This window comes from Ranitomeya variabilis, chromosome 4 (genome assembly GCF_051348905.1).
Source record: "Ranitomeya variabilis isolate aRanVar5 chromosome 4, aRanVar5.hap1, whole genome shotgun sequence".
In the NCBI taxonomy this organism is placed as follows: domain Eukaryota; kingdom Metazoa; phylum Chordata; class Amphibia; order Anura; family Dendrobatidae; genus Ranitomeya; species Ranitomeya variabilis.
In genome coordinates, this window is record NC_135235.1 from 369764419 (window position 1) to 369784568 (window position 20150).

General features: G+C 43.6%; 1 protein-coding gene across 8 annotated transcripts in view; it reads left to right on the top strand.

The window, feature by feature from the left end:
• The window catches only part of LOC143764784 (erlin-1-like), a 158363-nt gene that overhangs the window by 80505 nt on the left and 57708 nt on the right, over positions 1 to 20150 (top strand). For all 8 annotated transcript variants that reach the window (XM_077250747.1, XM_077250744.1, XM_077250742.1 and 5 more), the window contains one exon: positions 17278 to 17324. In XM_077250747.1, coding sequence (XP_077106862.1) covers positions 17278 to 17324 — 47 coding nt within the window. The remainder of the gene's footprint in view (positions 1 to 17277; positions 17325 to 20150) is intronic.

Sequence of the window (20150 nt, forward strand, 5' to 3'; positions counted from 1 at the left end):
GATGACGCATATAGTGCGCGCGCCGCCCTCTGCTTGATCAGTCAGTGCGCTGAGTGCAGAGAGACGCCGGGACGGGACGCTGAGGAGCTGCAAGCAAGAGAGGTGAGTATGTTTTTTATTATTTTTATTGCAGCAGCAGCAATGGCACAGCTTTCTATGGCACAGCTTTCTATGGTACATCTATGGGGCAATAATGAACGGTGCAGAGCACTATATGGCACAGCTATGGGGCAATTATGAACGGTGCAGAGCAGTATATGGCACAGCTATGGGGCAATTATGAACGGTGCAGAGCACTATATGGCACAGCTATGGGGCAATTATGAACGTTGCAGAGCACTATATGGCACAGCTATGGGGCAATAATGAACGGTGCAGAGCACTATATGGCACAGCTATGGGGCAATAATGAATGGTGCAGAGCACTATATGGCACAGCTATGGGGCAATAATGAACGGTGCAGAGCACTATATGGCACAGCTTTCTATGGTACAGCTATGGGGCAATAATGAATGGTGCAGAGCACTATATGGCACAGCTATGGGGCCATAATGAACGGTATGGAGCATCTTTTTTTATTTTTGAAATTCACCGGTAGCTGCTGCATTTTCCACCCTAGGCTTATACTCGAGTCAATAAGTTTTCCCAATTTTTTGTGGCAAAATTAGGTGGGTCGGCTTATACTCGGGTCAGCTTATACTCAAGTATATACGGTAAATTTTGTGTGAAAGAAAGTTAAATGTTCATTTTTATTTAAACATTCCAAAAATTCCTGTGAAACACCTGAAGCGTTAATAAACTTCTTGAATGTGGTTTTGAGCACCTTGAGGGGTGCAGTTCTTAGAATGGTGTCACACTTGGGTATTTTCTATCATATAGACCCCTCAAAATGACTTCAAATGAGATGTGGTCCTTAAAAAAAAATGGTGTTGTAAAAATGAGAAATTGCTGGTCAACTTTTAACCCTTATAACTCCCTAACAAAAAAAAATGTTGGTTCCAAAATTGTGCTGATGTAAAGTAGACATGTGGGAAATGTTACTTATTAAGTATTTTGTGTGACATATCACTGTGATTTAATTGCATAAAAATTCAAAGTTGGAAAATTGCACAATTTTCAAAATTTTCGCTAAATTTCCGTTTTTTTCACAAATAAATGCAGGTAATATCAAAGAAATTTTACCACTATCATGAATTACAATATGTCACGAGAAAACAGTGTCAGAATCACCAGGATCTGTTGAAGCGTTCCAGAGTTATAACCTCATAAAGGGACAGTGGTCAGAATTGTAAAAATTGGCCTGGTCATTAACGTGCAAACCACCCTTGGGGGTAAAGGGGTTAAATACTGGTATCTGTTACAGCAATAGGAGATAGCCGTCAGATATGAAGAGACTCAAACTTACAGAAGTTGTCCACTGCAATAAACATTTTTTTTTTTTTTCATAAATCTTGCTATTATGTGCCACTGAAAACCACTGTTTTTATTTTAGCAATATTACCTTTTATCATGCTGTAGCAGCATATCTTCAATGCTGGATCCAGCTCTCATGGGGTTAATCGACAACTTCCTTTCTCCTGACTTACTGTGCTCTAATACTACAAGTTCCATGATGCATTGCACTCGCCTGTGACTCTGCACCTGGCACACCCACTCCAAAACACACCCCAACCCCTCCCTCCTCTACCCCGCTATCTTCAAAAAGATTTGTGATGTCATTTCTGTCCAACCTCCTCTTTTACATTTGTCCAACCCACACTCCATTACACACGGATAGATGGATGGATAGATAGATAGATATAGATAACAAATAGATTAGATAGATATGGGATAGATAGATAGATAGATAGATAGATATGGGATGGATAGATACATACAGATATGTCTCTTTCCATAGCTATGTCCATATCCATGTTTCCAAACTCCTTCACTCCTGGAGCTTTTTTTGTTTATCGCTCCCCTTCTTTCCAGAGCCATAATTTTTCCGTCAATATGGCCATGTGAGGGCTTATCTTCGGTGGGAGAAGTTCTACTTTTGAACGACATCATTGGTTTTACCATGTCGTGTAACACAAAATATGTGAAAAAAAAGTCAAAGTGCGATGAAATTACAAAAAAAGTGCAATCCCACACTTGTTTTTTGCTTGGCTTTTTTGCTAGGTTCACTAAATGCTAAGGCTGTGTGCACACGTTGCGGATTTGATTGCAGATCCGCATCATTTTTTGCCGCACACAATTGCATCAAATCCGCAATGTAGTGCACAACCATTGTAAGCCTATGGGAGCCGCAGACTTATTGTGCACATGCTGCGGATAAAGCCGCACCGAAATGCAGCTTTTTTTTTTCCGTAGCATTTCACTTCTTTTTGTGCCAAACTGCAGCGTTTATGCACCCATAGACTTTCATTGAGTTGGGCACATCCGCAGCAAAACCGCAGATGACAGATGTAAAAAAGATCTGCAGTTTAGATGCGGATGTGGGTCCGAGAAACGCTGCAGTTCGGGAGGAGGGAAGTGTGTGGGCGGTGACGGTGTGCGTGTATGTGTACGCGGGCGGGGTCTGCGGGCTGTTCGGATGTGTGCGGCGCTGTGCGGGACTGTTCAGGTGTGTGCAGGGTCTGCAGGCTGTTCGGATGTGTGCGGGGCTGTGCGGGTGTGTGTGGGACTGTTCGGGTGTGTGCGGGACTGTTCAGGTGTGTGCGGGGCTGTGTGGGGGGTCTTTTGGGGTGTGTATGCAGGCATCATCCAATGGGACTACAAGTACGCAGCATCCAATCTGCAGCTAATTCAGATGTAATCCGGACAGTGGACACGCACCCTACACTATCCATACATCTATCAATAGATATATCTATCCAGATATATCTATAGATAGATATAGGAATAGGTAGATGTATGCATCTATAGATCTATCTATATGTAGATCTGTCTATCCATTTCATCTATCATCTATCTGTGTGCAATTGAGTGTGGGTTGGACAATAATGACATCACAAATCTTTTTTTTTTTTGTTCAATAATACATCTTTATTTAGCTTTCAAAAACGCATACAAAAACGCACAAAAAACACGCAAAAACCGCAACAAAAACCGCACCAAGAACTGCATCAAAACCACACAAAAACCCCGCACCAAAAACATGAAAAAAAAGTGAAAAAAATGCATCCAAAACGCAGCGGCGTTTTCTGCAAGGAGATGCAGATTTTGTGCTGAAAATTCTGCACCCAAATCTGTAACGTGTGCACACAGCCTAAAACTGACCTGCCATTATAATTCTGCTGGTCATTAAGAGTTCATAGACACCAAACATGTCTAGGTTATTTTTTTATCTAAGTGGTGAAAAAAAATTCCAAAGTTTGCTAAAAAGAAATAAAATAATTGCGCCATTTTCCGATACCCGTAGCATCTATATGTTCTTAGATATCGGGTCGTGTGAGGGCTAATTTTTTGCGCGCCGAGCTGACATTTTTAATGATACCACATTTGTGCAGATACGTTCTTTTGATCGCCCATTATTGCATTTTAATGCAGTGTCGCGGCGACCAAAAAAACATAATTTTGTCTTTTGATTTTTTTTCTCGCTATGCCGTTTAGCGATCATGTACATTTTTTTTTGTATTGAAAATAGCTGACATGTTGCGGCTTTGAAGTGGGCTCACCGTGAAGCCCACCTCAAAGCAGGGGATACTGCCAGCTGACGTACTATTCCGTCAGCTGGCAGAAAGGGGTTAATGAACAATATGTTTCAGTTAAAAAAAGAAAAAGAAAAAAAATTGTGTGGGCTCCCGCGAAATTTTCTGCGCCAGAGGGGGAAAGCCGACGGCCGGGGATCAATATTTGTAGCCTGCTATGAATATCAGCCCGCAGCTGTCTGCGTAGCCTTTACTGGCTATTAATATAGGGGGATCCCCCCAAAAAATGACGTGGGGTCCCCCTATATTTTATAGCCAGAAAGGCTATGCAGACAGCTGTGGGCTGATATTCATAGCCTAGAGAGGGGCCATGGATATTAGCCCCCCCCCCCGGCTAAAAATACCAGTCTGCAGCCGCCCCGGAAATTTCGTATCATGTAAGATGCGCCAATTCCGGGACTTAGCCCCTCTCTTCCCACTCCCGTGTAGTGGTGGGATATGGGGTAATAAGGGGTTAATGTCACCTTGCTATTGTAAGGTGACATTAAGCCGGGTTAATAACGGAGTGGTGGCAATAAGACACCTGTCCGTTATTAATCCAATAGTAATAAAGGGTTAATAAAACACACATTAGGGAAAAAGTATTTTATTATTCTTCATTTAACCATACTTACCATACTTCAGCGCCTGCAAAAAACGTAAAATAATAAACCGTATACTACCTGTCCGCCGTAGTCCAATTAATAACAAGTGTCCCACGACGATCTCCCCTATAGAACAGTGACATCGGGTGATGTCACTGCTCTATAGGACCCTCAGTGACACACTGACAGGAGACAATGGCTCCTGCAGTGCATCACTGAGGTTACTATAGTTCACTGGTCTCACTTTATGGCAAAAAGCTGTGTGGGTACTTTCTTACACAGCAATGCCATAAAGTGAGACTAGGGACTATTTTTTTCACAGGGGTGTAGGAATACATTGTGGGGAAAACATTGTGGAAGGATACGTTTCTCCCCTCATTGTGTTCCTGGAGCCCCTGGAGAGCGGTCGCATCAGCTGATGCTCCTGCTCTCCACGGGAGATCGTCGAGGGACACTCGTTTTAATTGGATTTCTGCGGATCAGGAAGTATAGTGCTTGTTTATTATTTTAATATTTTTTTCAGATGACACTGGCTTCGGGGAACTAAGTGACAAGTGATGGTGAGTATGTACTCTGTTACATGTACTGTATGTCTATATGTATGTTGTATGTATGTACTGTATGTATGTACTGTATGTGGCATGTCGCATGATGTTACATGTCGCATGCTGCATGTCATCGCATGGTGCATGTCGTCGCATGCCGTCACATGTCGCATGTCGCATGATGTCACATGTCGCATTTTGTTGCATGGCGCATGTTGTCACATGTCGCATGCTGCATGTCGTCGCATGGCACAATTCGTCGCACGCTGCATGTCGTTGCATGTTGTCACATGTAGCATGTCTCATGCTGCATGTCGCATGCTGCATGGCGCATTTCTTCGCATGGCGCATTTCGTCACATGGCGCATGTCGCCGCATGTTCTCATGTCGCATGCTGCATGTCACATGGCGTTGCATGCGCATGTCGTCGCATGGCGCATGATGGCGCATGTTGTCGCATGCTGCATGTCGGCGCATGATGTCGCATGTCGTCACATGTAGCATGTCACATGCTGCATGTCGCATGATGCATGTCGCATGATGTCGCATGGCGCGTTTCGTCGCATGGCGCATTTCGTCGTATGGCGCATCTCATCGCATGGCGCCACATGTTGTCTCATGTCGCATGCTGCATGCTGCATGTCGTCGCATGGTGCATGTCGCATATTGTCACATGTCACTGCATGTCGTCGCATGGCGCATGTCGTCCCATTGTGCATGTTGTCGCATGCTGCATGTCGTCGCATGTTGTCACATGTAGCATGTCGCATGCTGCATGGTGCATGATGTCACATGGCGCATTTCGTTGCATGGCGCATGTTGCCGCATATTGCCACATGTCGCATGCTGCATGTCGTCGCATGGTGCATGTTACATTTCGCATGCTGCATGTTGTCGCATGGTGCATGTCGTCACATGGCGCCGCATGGTGCATGTCATCGCATGTCCTGTATGTGTGTTCTATGTATGTATGTACTGTATATGTGTGTTTTGTTTTGTTTTTTACATTCAACACATTAGCCGGATGATGGGACTACTACTGTCCCATCATTGGCTAATGTGTCACTGTAGCAGGCAGAGCCTGATGGGACTTGTAGTCCCATCGGACGATGCCTGCACACAGAGACGACGACGCCACCACCACCGCACAGCCACACTCCAGCACCTTCGGTCTCGCCGTGCAGACCCCCGCCGTCGCACAGGCCACCACCACTGCACCGGCCGCCGACGCACCGGCCGCCGCAACGAACGCCGCCACGGCACCGGCCAGAGTGGAAATTGACGTGACGTCGGCGGAAATTAGCGGTGGCTGCAGCCTGGGCGTCACGTGACCCGGACTCAGCCGCCGCCATAGCGCCGCTCACAGGGGAAAATGGCAACAGAAGGTATTTATAAAATTCATTAGGGGCCTCGGGATACATTGGGGGGTTAACTGAAAGTAGTGGACAGCCCCTTTAATAGAACATGAAATTGTATTAATTTATAGAAATATATATTCATAAAAAAGACAGGGCAAAAATGAGATTAATGTTTACCTATTAAGTTGGAGTCTCTTCATATCGGATTGCTATAAAATTCCTACCTTTGTGTCTCATATCAGATGTGTTGTGTCACGATAATGTGGTCTGAGTAATTTTCTAGAAGGTCCATGGTTACGGACAAACGCGATTTCACTCCCCCCTCCCTCCCCCCTGCTATACAGCTATAATGTCAGACCAGCGTGCCAGCAACCCTCACTGAGTTTTATGACCTTAAACCTAAAAGACTCGTAGAAGCACATGGAAAACAAACAAGGTTTCTTTGTCCTTTCAAACGTAAATATAGCACTGGTTAATGATAGAAGTGGGACAAAAACATTTTGTGCCTCTGTAGGACTAACAGCCAGTGAATTTTCTAGGTTTCAGAACCAGCACAATTTAGAAATGGATTACTACATAACTGGGTCACACCCAGCTACTCCATGTCTGTACTTAAACAAACCCCCAATGTCATGCTGAGAATAGTGACATGGGTGTCGTCTTTCTACGAGGTTCATACACCGAGATATGTGGGGTGATGTTTTTTCATATACTCAAGAAAGAGGAGTGCATTACATAGGTCTGCCCACCCCATGAGGTCATCCAGGGGGGGGGAGACTTAGTTTTGGGCAAAAGTATAAAACTCAGATGCCCAGACAAGGGGGGGGAGGTTTTTGCCGGGGGTCCCAGCTACGACAGGCTGTGCAATCTGACCAGAAGATTTTGGGGAAGGTCCCCTCCCCCAGCCACCACATGGCGTACCATTGAAGGATATGAAAGAACTGTAAGTTGATTTTCATTGTTAATCCCTTTTTATTTGTAATTGTCTGTACATACGATACTTGTCTTTTATAATATCTTTTTACCCTTTTGTAAACACTGCCTACCTTTTGTAGTAAAATATATTAAATTACTAGCTTTGTTTCTCCTTGCTCTATAACGTACTGTCACGTCCTCTAAATTAAAATTACGCTACCAATTGGGTAGGCTCCTGACCTATTATTGATTAAGGAGCTGGTGGCAGCAGATTTGTCCTGCGCCTTTCGGAAACCTGGTAGCTACGGACGGCGTTGATAATTGTTCCCACCTGAGTGGGAGTAGTTATATCGTCCTCGCTGCAGTGTGCCTATTAGCCTGTACATAGGAAGGCATCATTATCCTAGGTGCAGTACCCTGTCTGACCTGACGGTAAGGGGGGCACCAGAGAGCTGTAAATTCCAAACCGGAACTGGGAAGTGGGATATAGATAAATCCCCTTCAGAAAACAACTGGGGCAACCAAAACAACCCCGGTTCATGACATGTTGGGGTCAGCTGGGTGGGATGATAAAGCTATCCCTTGTGATTCTTGACATGTTAACTCGGAGAAATCATCTTTTATTTCTTTATATAATTGACCTCTTTGAGGCTCTGAGGTGGATAGTGCCTGGAAGATAACTATGCTTCCAGAGCTTGTTATACATGAACGAAGAGTTACCTGTGTGATGGCTGATCTCCCTGCAGACCTGTGTGACTGATTATACGAGAAACCTCTCTAGCAGTTTCCTCTCAGCTTCAACTCACAGGCAGACTGAGGCACACAGGTAGAACTTTTATTAGCAGTCTGTAACCTGTGTTCCCATATTGATAGTTTAAGTAGGTCAAATGTGGTGACGTGTATATATACGTAATAGGTCGTCTCCCCCTCTTTGTTGCAGGCGCCGGAGCCCTCCACTTTTTCGGCACATGACCTGATCTGGTCAGCTGTAATGTGCCCCTTACAGCCATGGGTGGAATCACGTTAACATGTTAAATGCCGCTATCATTCTCTGACCGTCATTTTACTTGCGCAAACCGGATGTGCTTCATTAGCTCCACCCATAAGCACATATGACCATGGGCCCTCTGATGGGTTGGCAGGAGACCCCTCTGATTGTCATTGCCAAACTGCTCTGAGCGCCTCCCCGTGGCCGATGCTCTTAGCAGATGAGCATTTTTGCTATTTTTGTTATGTGTAGTGCGTGCTATCAAAAAAATCACAGCTTCAAGTCTCCTATCGAGACTATTGAAGCTAGTAAAACAAAATATAAACATTTTTTAAAAATATAAAAGTTCATGTTACTTGGTATGGCCACATTGAGAAACGCACTTTTTATCAAAATATAACAAGAATTACCATATATACTTGAGTACAAGCCAACTCAAGTATAAGCCGAGACCCCTAATTTTGCCACAAAAAAACTGGGAGAACTTATTGACTCGAGTAACATAGTTATTAAGGTTGAAGGAAGACTTTAAGTCCATCTAGTTCAACCCATAGCCTAACCTAACATGCCCTAACATGTTGATCCAGAGGAAGGCAAAAAAAACCCATGTGGCAAATAGTATGCTCCACTTTGGGGAAAAAAATTCATTCCCGACTCCACATAAGGCAATCAGACTAGTTCCCTGGATCAACGCCCTAGTATATATACTCTGTAACATTATACTTTTCCAGAAAGGTATCCAGTCCCCTCTTAAATTTAAGTAATGAATCACTCATTACAACATCATACAGCAGAGAGTTCCATAGTCTCACTGCTCTTACAGTAAAGAACCCGCGCCTGTTATTATGCTTAAACCTTCTTTCCTCCAGGTGTAGAGGATGCCCCCTTGTCCTTGTCTCAGGTCTATGATTAAAGGATCATCAGAAAGGTCTTTGTACTGTCCCCTCATATATTTATACATTAAAATAAGATCACCCCTTAGTCTTCGTTTTTCCAAACTAAATAGCCCCAAGTGTAATAACCTATCTTGGTATTGCAGACCCCCCAGTCCTCTAATAACCTTGGTCACTCTTCTCTGCACCCTCTCTAGTTCAGCTATGTCTTTCTTATACACCGGAGACCAGAACTGTGCACAGTATTCTAAGTGTGGTCGAACTAGTGACTTGTATAGAGGTAAAATAATGTTCTCCTCATGAGCATCTATGCCTCTTTTAATGCATCCCATTATTTTATTTGCCTTTGTAGCAGCTGCCTGACACTGGCCACTAAATGTGAGTGTGTCATCCACCCATACTCCCAGGTCTTTTTCATTGACGGTTTTGCCCAGAGTTTTAGAATTAAGCACATAGTTATACATCTTATTACTTCTACCCAAGTGCATGACCTTACATTTATCCCCATTAAAGCTCATTTGCCATTTATCAGCCCAAGCTTCTAGTTTACATAAATCATCCTGTAATGTAAAATTGTCCTCCTCTGTATTGATTACCCTGCAGAGTTTAGTGTCATCTGCAAATATTGAAATTCTACTCTGAATGCCCCCTACAAGGTCATTAATAAATATGTTAAAAAGAAGAGGGCCTAATACTGACCCCTGTGGCACCCCACTGCTAACCGCGACCCAGTCCGAGTGTGCTCCATTAATAACCACCCTTTGTTTCCTATCCCTGAGCCAGCTCTTAACCCACTTACACATATTTTCGCCTATCCCTATTATTCTCATTTTATGTATCAACCTTTTGTGTGGCACCGTATCAAAAGCTTTTGAAAAGTCCATATACAGTACGTCCACTGGGTTCCCTTGGTCCAGTCCGGAACTTACCTCTTCATAGAAGCTGATCAGATTAGTCTGACATGAACGGTCCCTAGTAAACCCGTGCTGATGCTGGGTCATGAGGTTATTCCTCTTCAGATACTCCAGCATAGCATCCCTTAGAATGCCCTCCAGGATTTTACCCACAGTAGAGGTTAAGCTCACTGGCCTATAATTACCGAGTTCAGTTTTTGTCCCCTTTTTGAATAATGACACCACATTTGCTATACGCCAGTCCTGTGGTACAGACCCTGTTATTATGGAGTCGTTAAAGATTAAAAATATACCCTAGTATAAGCCTAGGGTGGGAAATGCAGCAGCTACTGGTACATTTCAAAAAAAAAAAACAATAAAATTAATTGAGACATCAGTAGGTTAAATGGTTTTGAATATCCATTTTGAATCAGGAGCCCCATAAGATGCTCCATACAAAATGCGCACTATATAATGCTCCATAAAGATCATGATGGGCCCCATAAGATGCTCCATACAAAAATATGCCCCATATAATGCTGCACAAAGGTTAACCCCTTAATCTCATATGACGTACTATCCCGTCAAGGTGACCTGGGACTTAATTCCCAGTGACGGGATAGTATGTCATATGCGATCGGCCGCGCTCACGGTGGGAGCATGGCCGATCGTGGCCGGGTGTCAGCTGACTATCGCAGCTGACATCCGGCACTATGCTGCCAGGAGCGGTCACGGACCGCTGCTGGCACATTAACCCCTGGCACACTGCGATCAAACATGATCGCAGTGTTCCGGCGGTATAGGGAAGCATCTCGCAGGGAGGGGGCTCCCTGCGTGCTTCCCTGAGACTCTCTTCCCTGAGGTCTCCTTCCTGCAGGCCCTGGATCCAAAATGTCCGCGGGGCTGCATTCGGGTCCTGCAGGGAGGTGGCTTACCAGCGCCTACTCAGAGCAAGCGCTGGTAAGCCTGCAGCCCTGCATGTCAGATCGCTGATCTGACACCGTGCACAGCATAGTGTCAGATCAGCGATCTGACCCTATAACATGATGCCATCCCCCCCGGGGCAATGTTATAAAGTAAAAAAAAATTATTCACATGTGTAAAAAAAAAAAAAAAAAAAATCCAAATTAAAGAAGAAAATATATATATTGTTCCCATAAATACATTTTTTATCTAAATAATAAAAAAACAATAAAAGTACACACATTTAGTATCGCCGCGTCCATAACGACCCCACCTATAAAACTGTCCTGGTAGTTAACCCCTTCAGTGAACGCGATAAAAAAAAGGCAAAAAACAACACTTTATTATCATACAGCCAAACAAAAAGTGGAATAACACGCGATCAAAAGACAGATATAAATAACCATGGTACCGCTGAAGACGTCACCTTGTCCCGCAAAAAACAAGCCGCCATACAGCATCCTCAGAGAAAAAATAAAAAAGTTATAGTCCTCAGAATAAAGCGATGCAAAAATAATTATTTTTTGTATAAAATAGTTTTTATCGTATAAAAGCGCCAAAATATAAAAAAATAATATAAATGAGGTATCGCTGTAATCGTACTGACCCGAAGAATAAAACTGCTTTATCAATTTTACCAAACGTGGAACGGTATAACCCCCCCCCCCCAAAGAAATTAATGAATTGCTGGTTTTTGGTCATACTGCCTCACAAAAATCGGATTAAAAAGCGATCAAAAAATGTCACGTGCCCGAAAATGTTACTAATAAAAACGTCAATTCGTCCTGCAAAAAACAAGACCTCACATGACTCTGTGGACCAAAATATGGAAAAATTATAGCTCTCAAAATGTGGAGACGCAAAAACTATTTTTTGCAATAAAAAGCGTCTTTTAGTGTGTGACAGCTGTCAATCATACAAATCTGCTAAAAAAAACGCTGTAAAAGTAAATCAAACCCCCCTTCATCACCCCCTTAGTTAGGGAAAATAATAAAATTTAAAAAATGTATTTATTTCCATTTTCCCATTAGGGTTAGGATTAGGGTTAGGGGTAGGGTTAAGGCTAGGGTTAGGGCAAGGGTTGGGGTTTCAGTTGGAATTGGGGGTTTCCACTGTTTAGGCACATCAGGGGCTCCCAAATGCGACATGGCATCTGATTTCAAATCCAGCCATTTCTGCGTTGAAAAAGTAAAACGGTGCTCCTTCCCTTCCGAGCTCTCCCGTGCACCCAAACAGGGATTTACCTCAACATATGGGGTATCAACGTACTCAGGACAAATTGGACAACTTTTGGGGTCCAATTTCTCTTGTTACACTTGGGAAAATAAAAATTTGGGGGGCTAAAAAAAAAACATTTTTGTGGGAAAAAAATGATTTTTTATGTTCACGGTTCTGCGTTATAAACTGTAGTGAAACACTTGGGGGTTCAAAGTTCTCACAACACATCTAGATAAGTTCCTTGGGGGTCTAGTTTCCAATATGGGGTCAGTTGTGGGGGGTTTCTTTTTAGGTACATTAGGGGCTCTGCAAACGCAATGTGAAGCCTGCAGAACAATCCACCTATGTCTGCATTCCAAATGGCGCTCCTTCCCTTCCGAGCTCTGCCATGCGCCCAAACGGTGGTTCCCCCCCACATATGGGGTATCAGCGTACTCAGGACAATTTGGACAACTTTTGGGGTCAAATTTCTACTGTTACCCTGAAAAAATACAAAACTAGGGGCTAAAAAATAATTTTTGTGGGAAATTTTTTTTTATTTTCATGGCTCTGCGTTATAAACTGTAGTGAAACACTTGGGAATTCAAAGCTCTCACAACACATCTAGATAAGTTCTTTAGGGGGTCTACTTTCCAAAATGGTGTCACTTGTGGGGCGTTTCAATGTTTAGGCACATCAGGGGCTCTCCAAACGCAACATGGCGTCCCATCTCAATTCCAGTCAATTTTGCATTGAAAAGTCAAATAGCGCGCCTTCCCTTCCGAGCTCTGCCATGTGCCCAAACAGTGGTTTACCCCCACATATGGGGTATTGGCGTACTAAGGACAAATTGTACAACTTTTGGGGTCCATTTTCTCCTGTTACCCTTGGTAAAATAAATCAAATTGGAGCTGAATTAAATTTTGTGTGAAAAATAGTTTAAATGTTCATTTTTATTTAAACATTCCAAAAATTCCTGTGAAACACCTGAAGGGTTAATAAACTTCTTGAATGTGGTTTTGAGCACCTTGAGGGGTGCAGTTTTTAGAATGGTGTCACACTTGGTTATTTTCTATCATATAGACCCCTCAAAATGACTTCAAATGAGATGTGGTCCCTAAAAAAAAAAAAATGGTGTAAAAATTAGAAATTGCTGGTCAACTTTTAACCCTTATAACTCCCTAACAACAAAAATTTTTGGCTCCAAAATTTTGCTGATGTAAAGTAGACATGTGGGAAATGTTACTTATTAAGTATTTTGTGTGACATATCTCTGTGATTTAAGGGCATAAAAATTCAAAGTTGGAAAATTGCAAAATTTTCAACATTTTTGCCAAATTTCCATTTTTTTCACAAATAAACCCAAGTCTTATCGATGAACTTTTACCGCTATCATGAAGTACAATATGTCACGAGAAAACAGTGTCAGAATCATTAGGATCCATTGAAGCGTTCCAGAGTTATAACCTCATAAAGGGACAGTGGTCAGAATTGTAAAAATTGGCCCAGTCATTGGGGTTTAAGGGGTTAACAATGACCCCATAAGATGCTCCATACAAATATATGGCCCATATAATGCTGCACAAAGGTTAATGATGGCCCCATAAGGCCTCTTTCACACTTCCGTTTTTTGCTGTCCGTCGCAATCCGTCGTTTTGGCAAAAAAAACGATCTTGCAAATGTACCCGCAGGATGCGTTTTTTGCCATTGACTTTAACTGACGACGGATTGCGACGGATGGCCACACGTCGCATCCGTCGTGCAACGGATGCGTCGTGTTTTTGCCGTCCGTCGTGACAAAAAACGTTTAATAGAACTTTTTGTCCGTCGGATCCGCCATTTCCGACCGCGCATGCGCGTCCGGAACTCCGCCCCCTCCTCCCCGATCTTCACAATGGGCAGCGGATGCGTCGGAAAACTGCATCCGCTGCCCACGTTGTGCACAATTTTGCACAACTTACGTCGGGCCGACTGTTTGCGATGTCCCCGTACCGACGGAAATGTGAAAGAGGCCTTAGATGCTCCATAGAATAATTTTCCCCATATGTTGCTCCATAAAGGTTGATGGCCCCATAAGATGCTCCATAGAATAATATGCCCCATAAACTGCTGCTGCGATTTAAAAAATTAAATAAAATGACATACTCACCTCTGGTCTCTGGGGGCCAGGTTCCGGTGTCCTGAGCAGGCGGGGACACCGGTGCGCTATGGGGGCCAGGTGCCGGTGCCGCCGCTGGCTCAGGCCCTCAGGACTTGCAATATTTACCTGTCCCCGTTCCACCGCTGCGCACCGCTGTTTCTTCCAGTTCCTCTGGCTGTGACTGTTCTGGCAGAGGGCACGCACTAAACACGTGATCACGCCATCTGACCTGAACGTCACAGCCAGAGGACGTGGAAGCCAGAGCCTGGCGGTTGAACGGGGATAGGTGATTATTGCATGGCTCACCCCCTCCTGGCATGGTCTCTGCACGTCCCTGCTTCTCCGATGGTCTCCTGCGCCGGCAGCTTGTTCCTGTGTTCAGCTGTCAAATGGTACCGCTCATTAAAGTAATGAATATGCGCTCCATGCCTATGGGAGTGGAGTCGCGTGCTTATTCATTACTTTAATGAGCGGTACCACGTGACTGTTGAACACAAGTAGAGTTTAACCGGAGAACATCTGAGAAGCAGAGATGCACCAGGAGGAGGTGAGTATGATGATACAGCCGCTGCTGCTGCCCCGCCGGCCCCCTGGAACAATAATTCGAGTATAAGCTGAGAGGGGCTCTGTCAGCCTGAAAAAATGGGCTGAAAATCTCGGCTTATACTCGATATATGGTATATGATATATGGTAATTCCATCAGTAAACTACATAACAAGAAAAACATCAAACTGTCAGAATTACATTTTTTGGTCGCTGCAACATTGTAATAAAATGCAATAGTGGGTGATCAAAACATTGTATCTATCCCAAAGTATCAATAAAGCATCAGCTCGTCTCGCACAAATAAGCCCTCATTCGGCCCCAGATCCCGAAAAATGTAGATGTTATGGGTCTCAGAAAATGGTGCCTTTTTAAAAATTTTTATCACTTAAATGAAAAAAAAACCTATATATGTTTGCTATCTATGAACCCGTAATGACCTGGAGAATCATAATGGTACGTCAGTTTTAGCTTTTAGTGAATGTGGTAAGAAAAAAAAATTGTGAAATTAGTTTTTTTTGTCATTTCAATGTACTGTATGGTAAAATCAATGGTGTCATTCAAATGTACATCTCATCCTGCAAAAAAGCAAGCCCTCACGTGGCCAAATTGACAGAAAATAAAAAAGTTATGGCTCAGGGAAGAAGGAGCACAAAATAATGAATAAGGAAAAAAAAAAAGGAAGGTAATAAGAGGGTTAGGGAGACTGCTTGATACTTGGTCAATGCATCATTTGCTGATTCCACTTTTCTATTTGGTGTTAGGATTCATTATTGAATAGTCTTGGAGCCGCTCCACTTTTTTTGCTCTACATAGTCCCTCTAGATGTGGCTTTCATTACTATCTCTACAGTGATGATCCCATTATGCTTCTGTTGTAAAGAGCTCCTCCTGCACTATTATAATACAAATGAGAATGTCGACTATCTTTCTAATGAAAACATTTTCAAAAAAGCAAAATTTATTATTTGGCCACTTTTTGCACCTTGCTTATCCATTGTGTGTGTCTTAGGAGAAGGGGTTTGTAAAGCCATAGCTCACAATAGGGCCAACATTTTCCAGCAAATTTTTGACAGATATTAGACCAACTGATTGATGTTATATACTAGATGGTCTATAGGAACACCAAATATCAAAAAGCATGTAACGTGCTATGTTTGGCACATACTATCTTAAAAAAAAAAATTAGAATTAGACAATATGTCGAAAATGTGTTCTACTGTGTTTTCATCAACTAACCTACCTTATTTTTCCAATTCTATTGTGTGGTGTGTCGTATTACCATAATTACTTGGCATTATGCCAGAAGTCTTGAGGTAGTTTTGACTCCTGTCTTTTGCTTCTAATGCTACTTTCACATTAGCGTCGTGCACTGCACGTCGCAATGCGACGTTGCGGAGCACCGACAGATACTGTGGAAGCGCCGCACAACGGGGGCAGCGGATGCTATTTTTCAACGCATCCGCTGCCCCATTGTGAGGTGCAGGGAGGAGGGGCAGAGTTCCGGCCTCGCATGCGCGGTCGGAAATGCTGGACACGACGCACCAAAAAACGTTACATGCAACGTTTTTTGGTGGCGACGGTCCGACACAACACAATGTGACAATGTGTCGCTGATGCAAGTCAATGGAGAAAAAACGCTTCCTGCAAGCACTTTTGCAGGATGTGTTTTTTCTACAAAACGAGTAGCCTTATATTAAAAAGTAGCCTTATATTAAAGAAGTTTTCCGGTCCCTACTACTGTTTAACTGCAGCACTGACATCATGTCAACATTGCTTAGCTCAGCAGCTCTGCCCGAGCTGATGACACACACTGATGGGCTGTAGTGCTGTTGAAATAACGTCAGCACTGCAGACATTACCAGACAATGAGAGCAGTGGTGGAGTTTCACCACCGGACCTGGAGAAGCTGTGTACACCTGCACATCTGAGTGTGCGCGTGTGCCACTTCTTTACTCGCCCTCTTAGGGTCCAATGCTGAGTTTCTGCTGCTGCCATGTGTACCTGATATTGTCTGCTGCACTCACGACACTTCAGCAGTGCTGAAACCAATTGGTGAGCTCAGCGGTTTGTGCCCGGGCAGGACCACTGTGGTAGGTTATTGACTGACTCCAGTGCTGCAGACAAAAAAAATACAACGGAAGCATCTGTGGAGACTCGGAACTCCTCTGGAGCGCTAGTATAGCGCATTCTTTTTTATTTTTAACAAACATGGATCAAGAGTTTCGAACAACTGAAAACTCTTAATATGATGAGCCAAAGACTGGAGGACTCAAAATTACCTCAAGACATCTGGCGTACTGCCAAGAAGTTATGGTAATGCTACACAATAAAATAGGAAGGATAAGGTAGATTACGGAACTTGACGCTGGACAATTGCACAGAGCAAGCACTCTTATTCCATCTGTTTTTGATCATACATTGTAAACTTTTGAAAATTCTCTTGTTAGGTTAATAGTCATATTGATACTCTCTAATGTCTTGGTTCTGTTTTCAGTTCTCTAACTTGTGCAGTGCTGCAAAATATGTTGGTGCTAAGTAATTAAAAATGATTTCTTTGTTTAGACGACTTTACAAACTGATGAGGTGAAAAATGTACCATGTGGTACCAGGTATGTACATGTACTATACCTTATTAAGACCTAGTAGTTCAAGATCGTATGTCCGTTCTCGCTAATATGTCCGTTTTCGCTAATATGTTGTTTTTCGCTAATATGTCCCTTCTTGCTAATTTGTGTGATAACTATTTTCGATACTTTGCTCATAAAATGTTTTTAGTAATATTACCAGTCTAATCTCAAAATTTGCTATATTACATTTTTAAGTTTGGCTGTCATTATATAGTTGCACTTAAACTAATTTTAATCGATTTTAGAATAATAAAAATTTCCACAATTGGATGTGTTTAAAAAAAAAACTTCCTGTACTGAAATAATCTTATAAATGTGCCCCTGCTAGGTACTGTGTAATGGCTGTGTGTCTGACCGTGTATTTTAGCCTCTATCGCCTGCAGTCTTCAGATTACATGGCAAAAACCTGCTGACAGATTCCCTTTAAAGAAGTCTGTTTCTGCTTCCACTCATGAGCCACTTCATCCTCTGCCTCCTGAACTTGCCAGCCACTCTGAAAAAACTGCTGAAATCCGTCTTACTCAAAGTAAGATAAATTGACAGGACAGTGTGGTGTCAGCAGGGGCTGAATCAGAGCAGATGGAGGGATTGCAGTGGCTCATGGCGCATAAGGGACCCAAAAGGTTACTTTGGTCCACATGAGATGACCTATTTTTATTAAAGAACAGTTATAGTAGTAGCACTGTTAAAGCTTTTAGGCTGAGTAAACCGCAGAGGCCGAGACTGGCAGATGTGCTGAGTGATATAGCTAATCCCAAAGTTGAACTTCTAGTTCTCGGTACTGCTCAGTCCTTAATGCTTCTATTTCTGAACACGTCCTATACAGAGAAGAGCAGAAATCCCTCTGTTTCTCTGTAATTTAGCTACTGGAATGTGTCCTGTATAATCTCCACCCAGAGATCAGAGACAACTAAACATTACAGGTCACAGAAGGAGCTGGTGACAAATGCAGATTATAAGTACTGTAAGGGTATGTTTCCACGGTCTGGAAACGCTGCGTGTTTGACGTTGCATACAGGGGCAGCGGCCAGATGTTACAGCATAGTGGAGGGGAGTTCATGAAATCCGGTCTCCACAAGGCTTTAAAGGGAACCTGTCACCCCATTTTTTCCATATGAGATAAAAATACCATTAAATAGGGCCTGAGCTGTGCGTTACAATAGTGTATTTTGTGTACCCTGATTCCCCACCTATGCTGCCGAAATACGTTACCAAAGTCGCCGTTTTCGCCTGTCAATCAGGCTGGTCTGGTCAAATGGGCATGGTGACATCGCTGTTTCTTCCCCCAGATCTTGCTTATTTTTCCGTTGGTGGCGTAGTGGTTTGCGCATGCCCAACTGCCGAATCCACTGCACAAGTGAGGAAAAAGAGCGCGATCTGCGCTACTCCCCTGGTGATCGGTGGGGGCGGCCATCTTCCTGAGGCCGCGCGTGCGCAGATGGAGCGCTCTGCTGCCCGGGGCTTCAGGAAAATGGCTGCGGGATGCCACGCGTGCGCAGATGGATATCGCGGCGGCCATTTTCCTAAAGCCGAGATGCGCGCTCTTTTTCCTCACCTGTGTAGTGGATTCGGCAGTTGGGCATGCGCAAACCACTACGCCACCAACGGAAAAATAAGCAAGATCTAGGGGAAGAAACAGTGATGTCACCACGCCCATTTGACCAGACCGGCCTGATTGACAGGCAAAAACGGCGACTTTGGTAACGTATTTCGGCAGCATAGGTGGGGAATCAGGGTACACAAAATACACTATTGTAACGCACAGCTCAGGCCCTATTTAATGGTTTTTTTATCTCATACGGAAAAACGGGGTGACAGGTTCCCTTTAAAAGACTGAGGCGGCAGACCCGCGTAAATGGACATACGGCACGTCTTTCCAGAACGCAGCATGTCTCTTTACAATGCGGCGCGCTGTCGCCACACCATAAATTTACCATAGACTATTAGATGCATGTGACCGCATCTAATGATTAGTCACATGTGTAGTAACTGCGTAAATGCAGCTTACTACGCATGCCTACTAATTTAAATAAGGTATTACCTGTCACACCCCCGGAAGTCCGCGTCCACTGCAGTTCTCGCGATAATTTAGCTTATCGCAAGAACTGCTCTGCACATGACCGGGGGTTATCTTCTGTCACCCTAGGCTAGTTCTCACAGTCAGAGTGAGCTAGAGTGTAGGTCATCGCAGGAGATCTCCAGTGGTCATTTACAATCTCTGCTATGTCTGAATGTCAGGTATCCAGATGTATTAGAGCTGGACTCGTCGTGGGACACTCGTTATTAAGGACTGAGTTGGACCAGGGAGTATACTGTTGGTTTATTTATTTTTTTTTTTTCAGAAGATCGATGGCTTCGCTTGGATTACCAGTGTAATATAGTTTTCAAAAATGTGTGGTGTTTTATTTCATTAAAATACTTTATTCTGCATGTGTGTGTTTTATTAACCCTTTACCAACTATAGGATTAGTAATGGATAGGTGTCTTATTGACACCTCTCCATTTATAAGCCGGCTTAATGTGCCCTTACAATTCAAAGGTGACATTAACTCCTTATTACCCCATATGCCACCGCTACAGGGCAGTGGGAAGAGAGAGGCTAAGCGCCGGAATTGGCACATCTGTAATGTGCGCCATTTCTGGGGCAGCTTGGGGGCTGGTATTTGTAGCCGGGGGGGTGGGCAATATCCATGGCCACTCACTAGGCTATGAATATCAGCCTGCAGCTGTCTGCATAGACTTCCTGGCTATAAGGAATATATATATAGGGGGACCCCACGTCATTTTTTTGGGGGGGTCCCCCTGTAT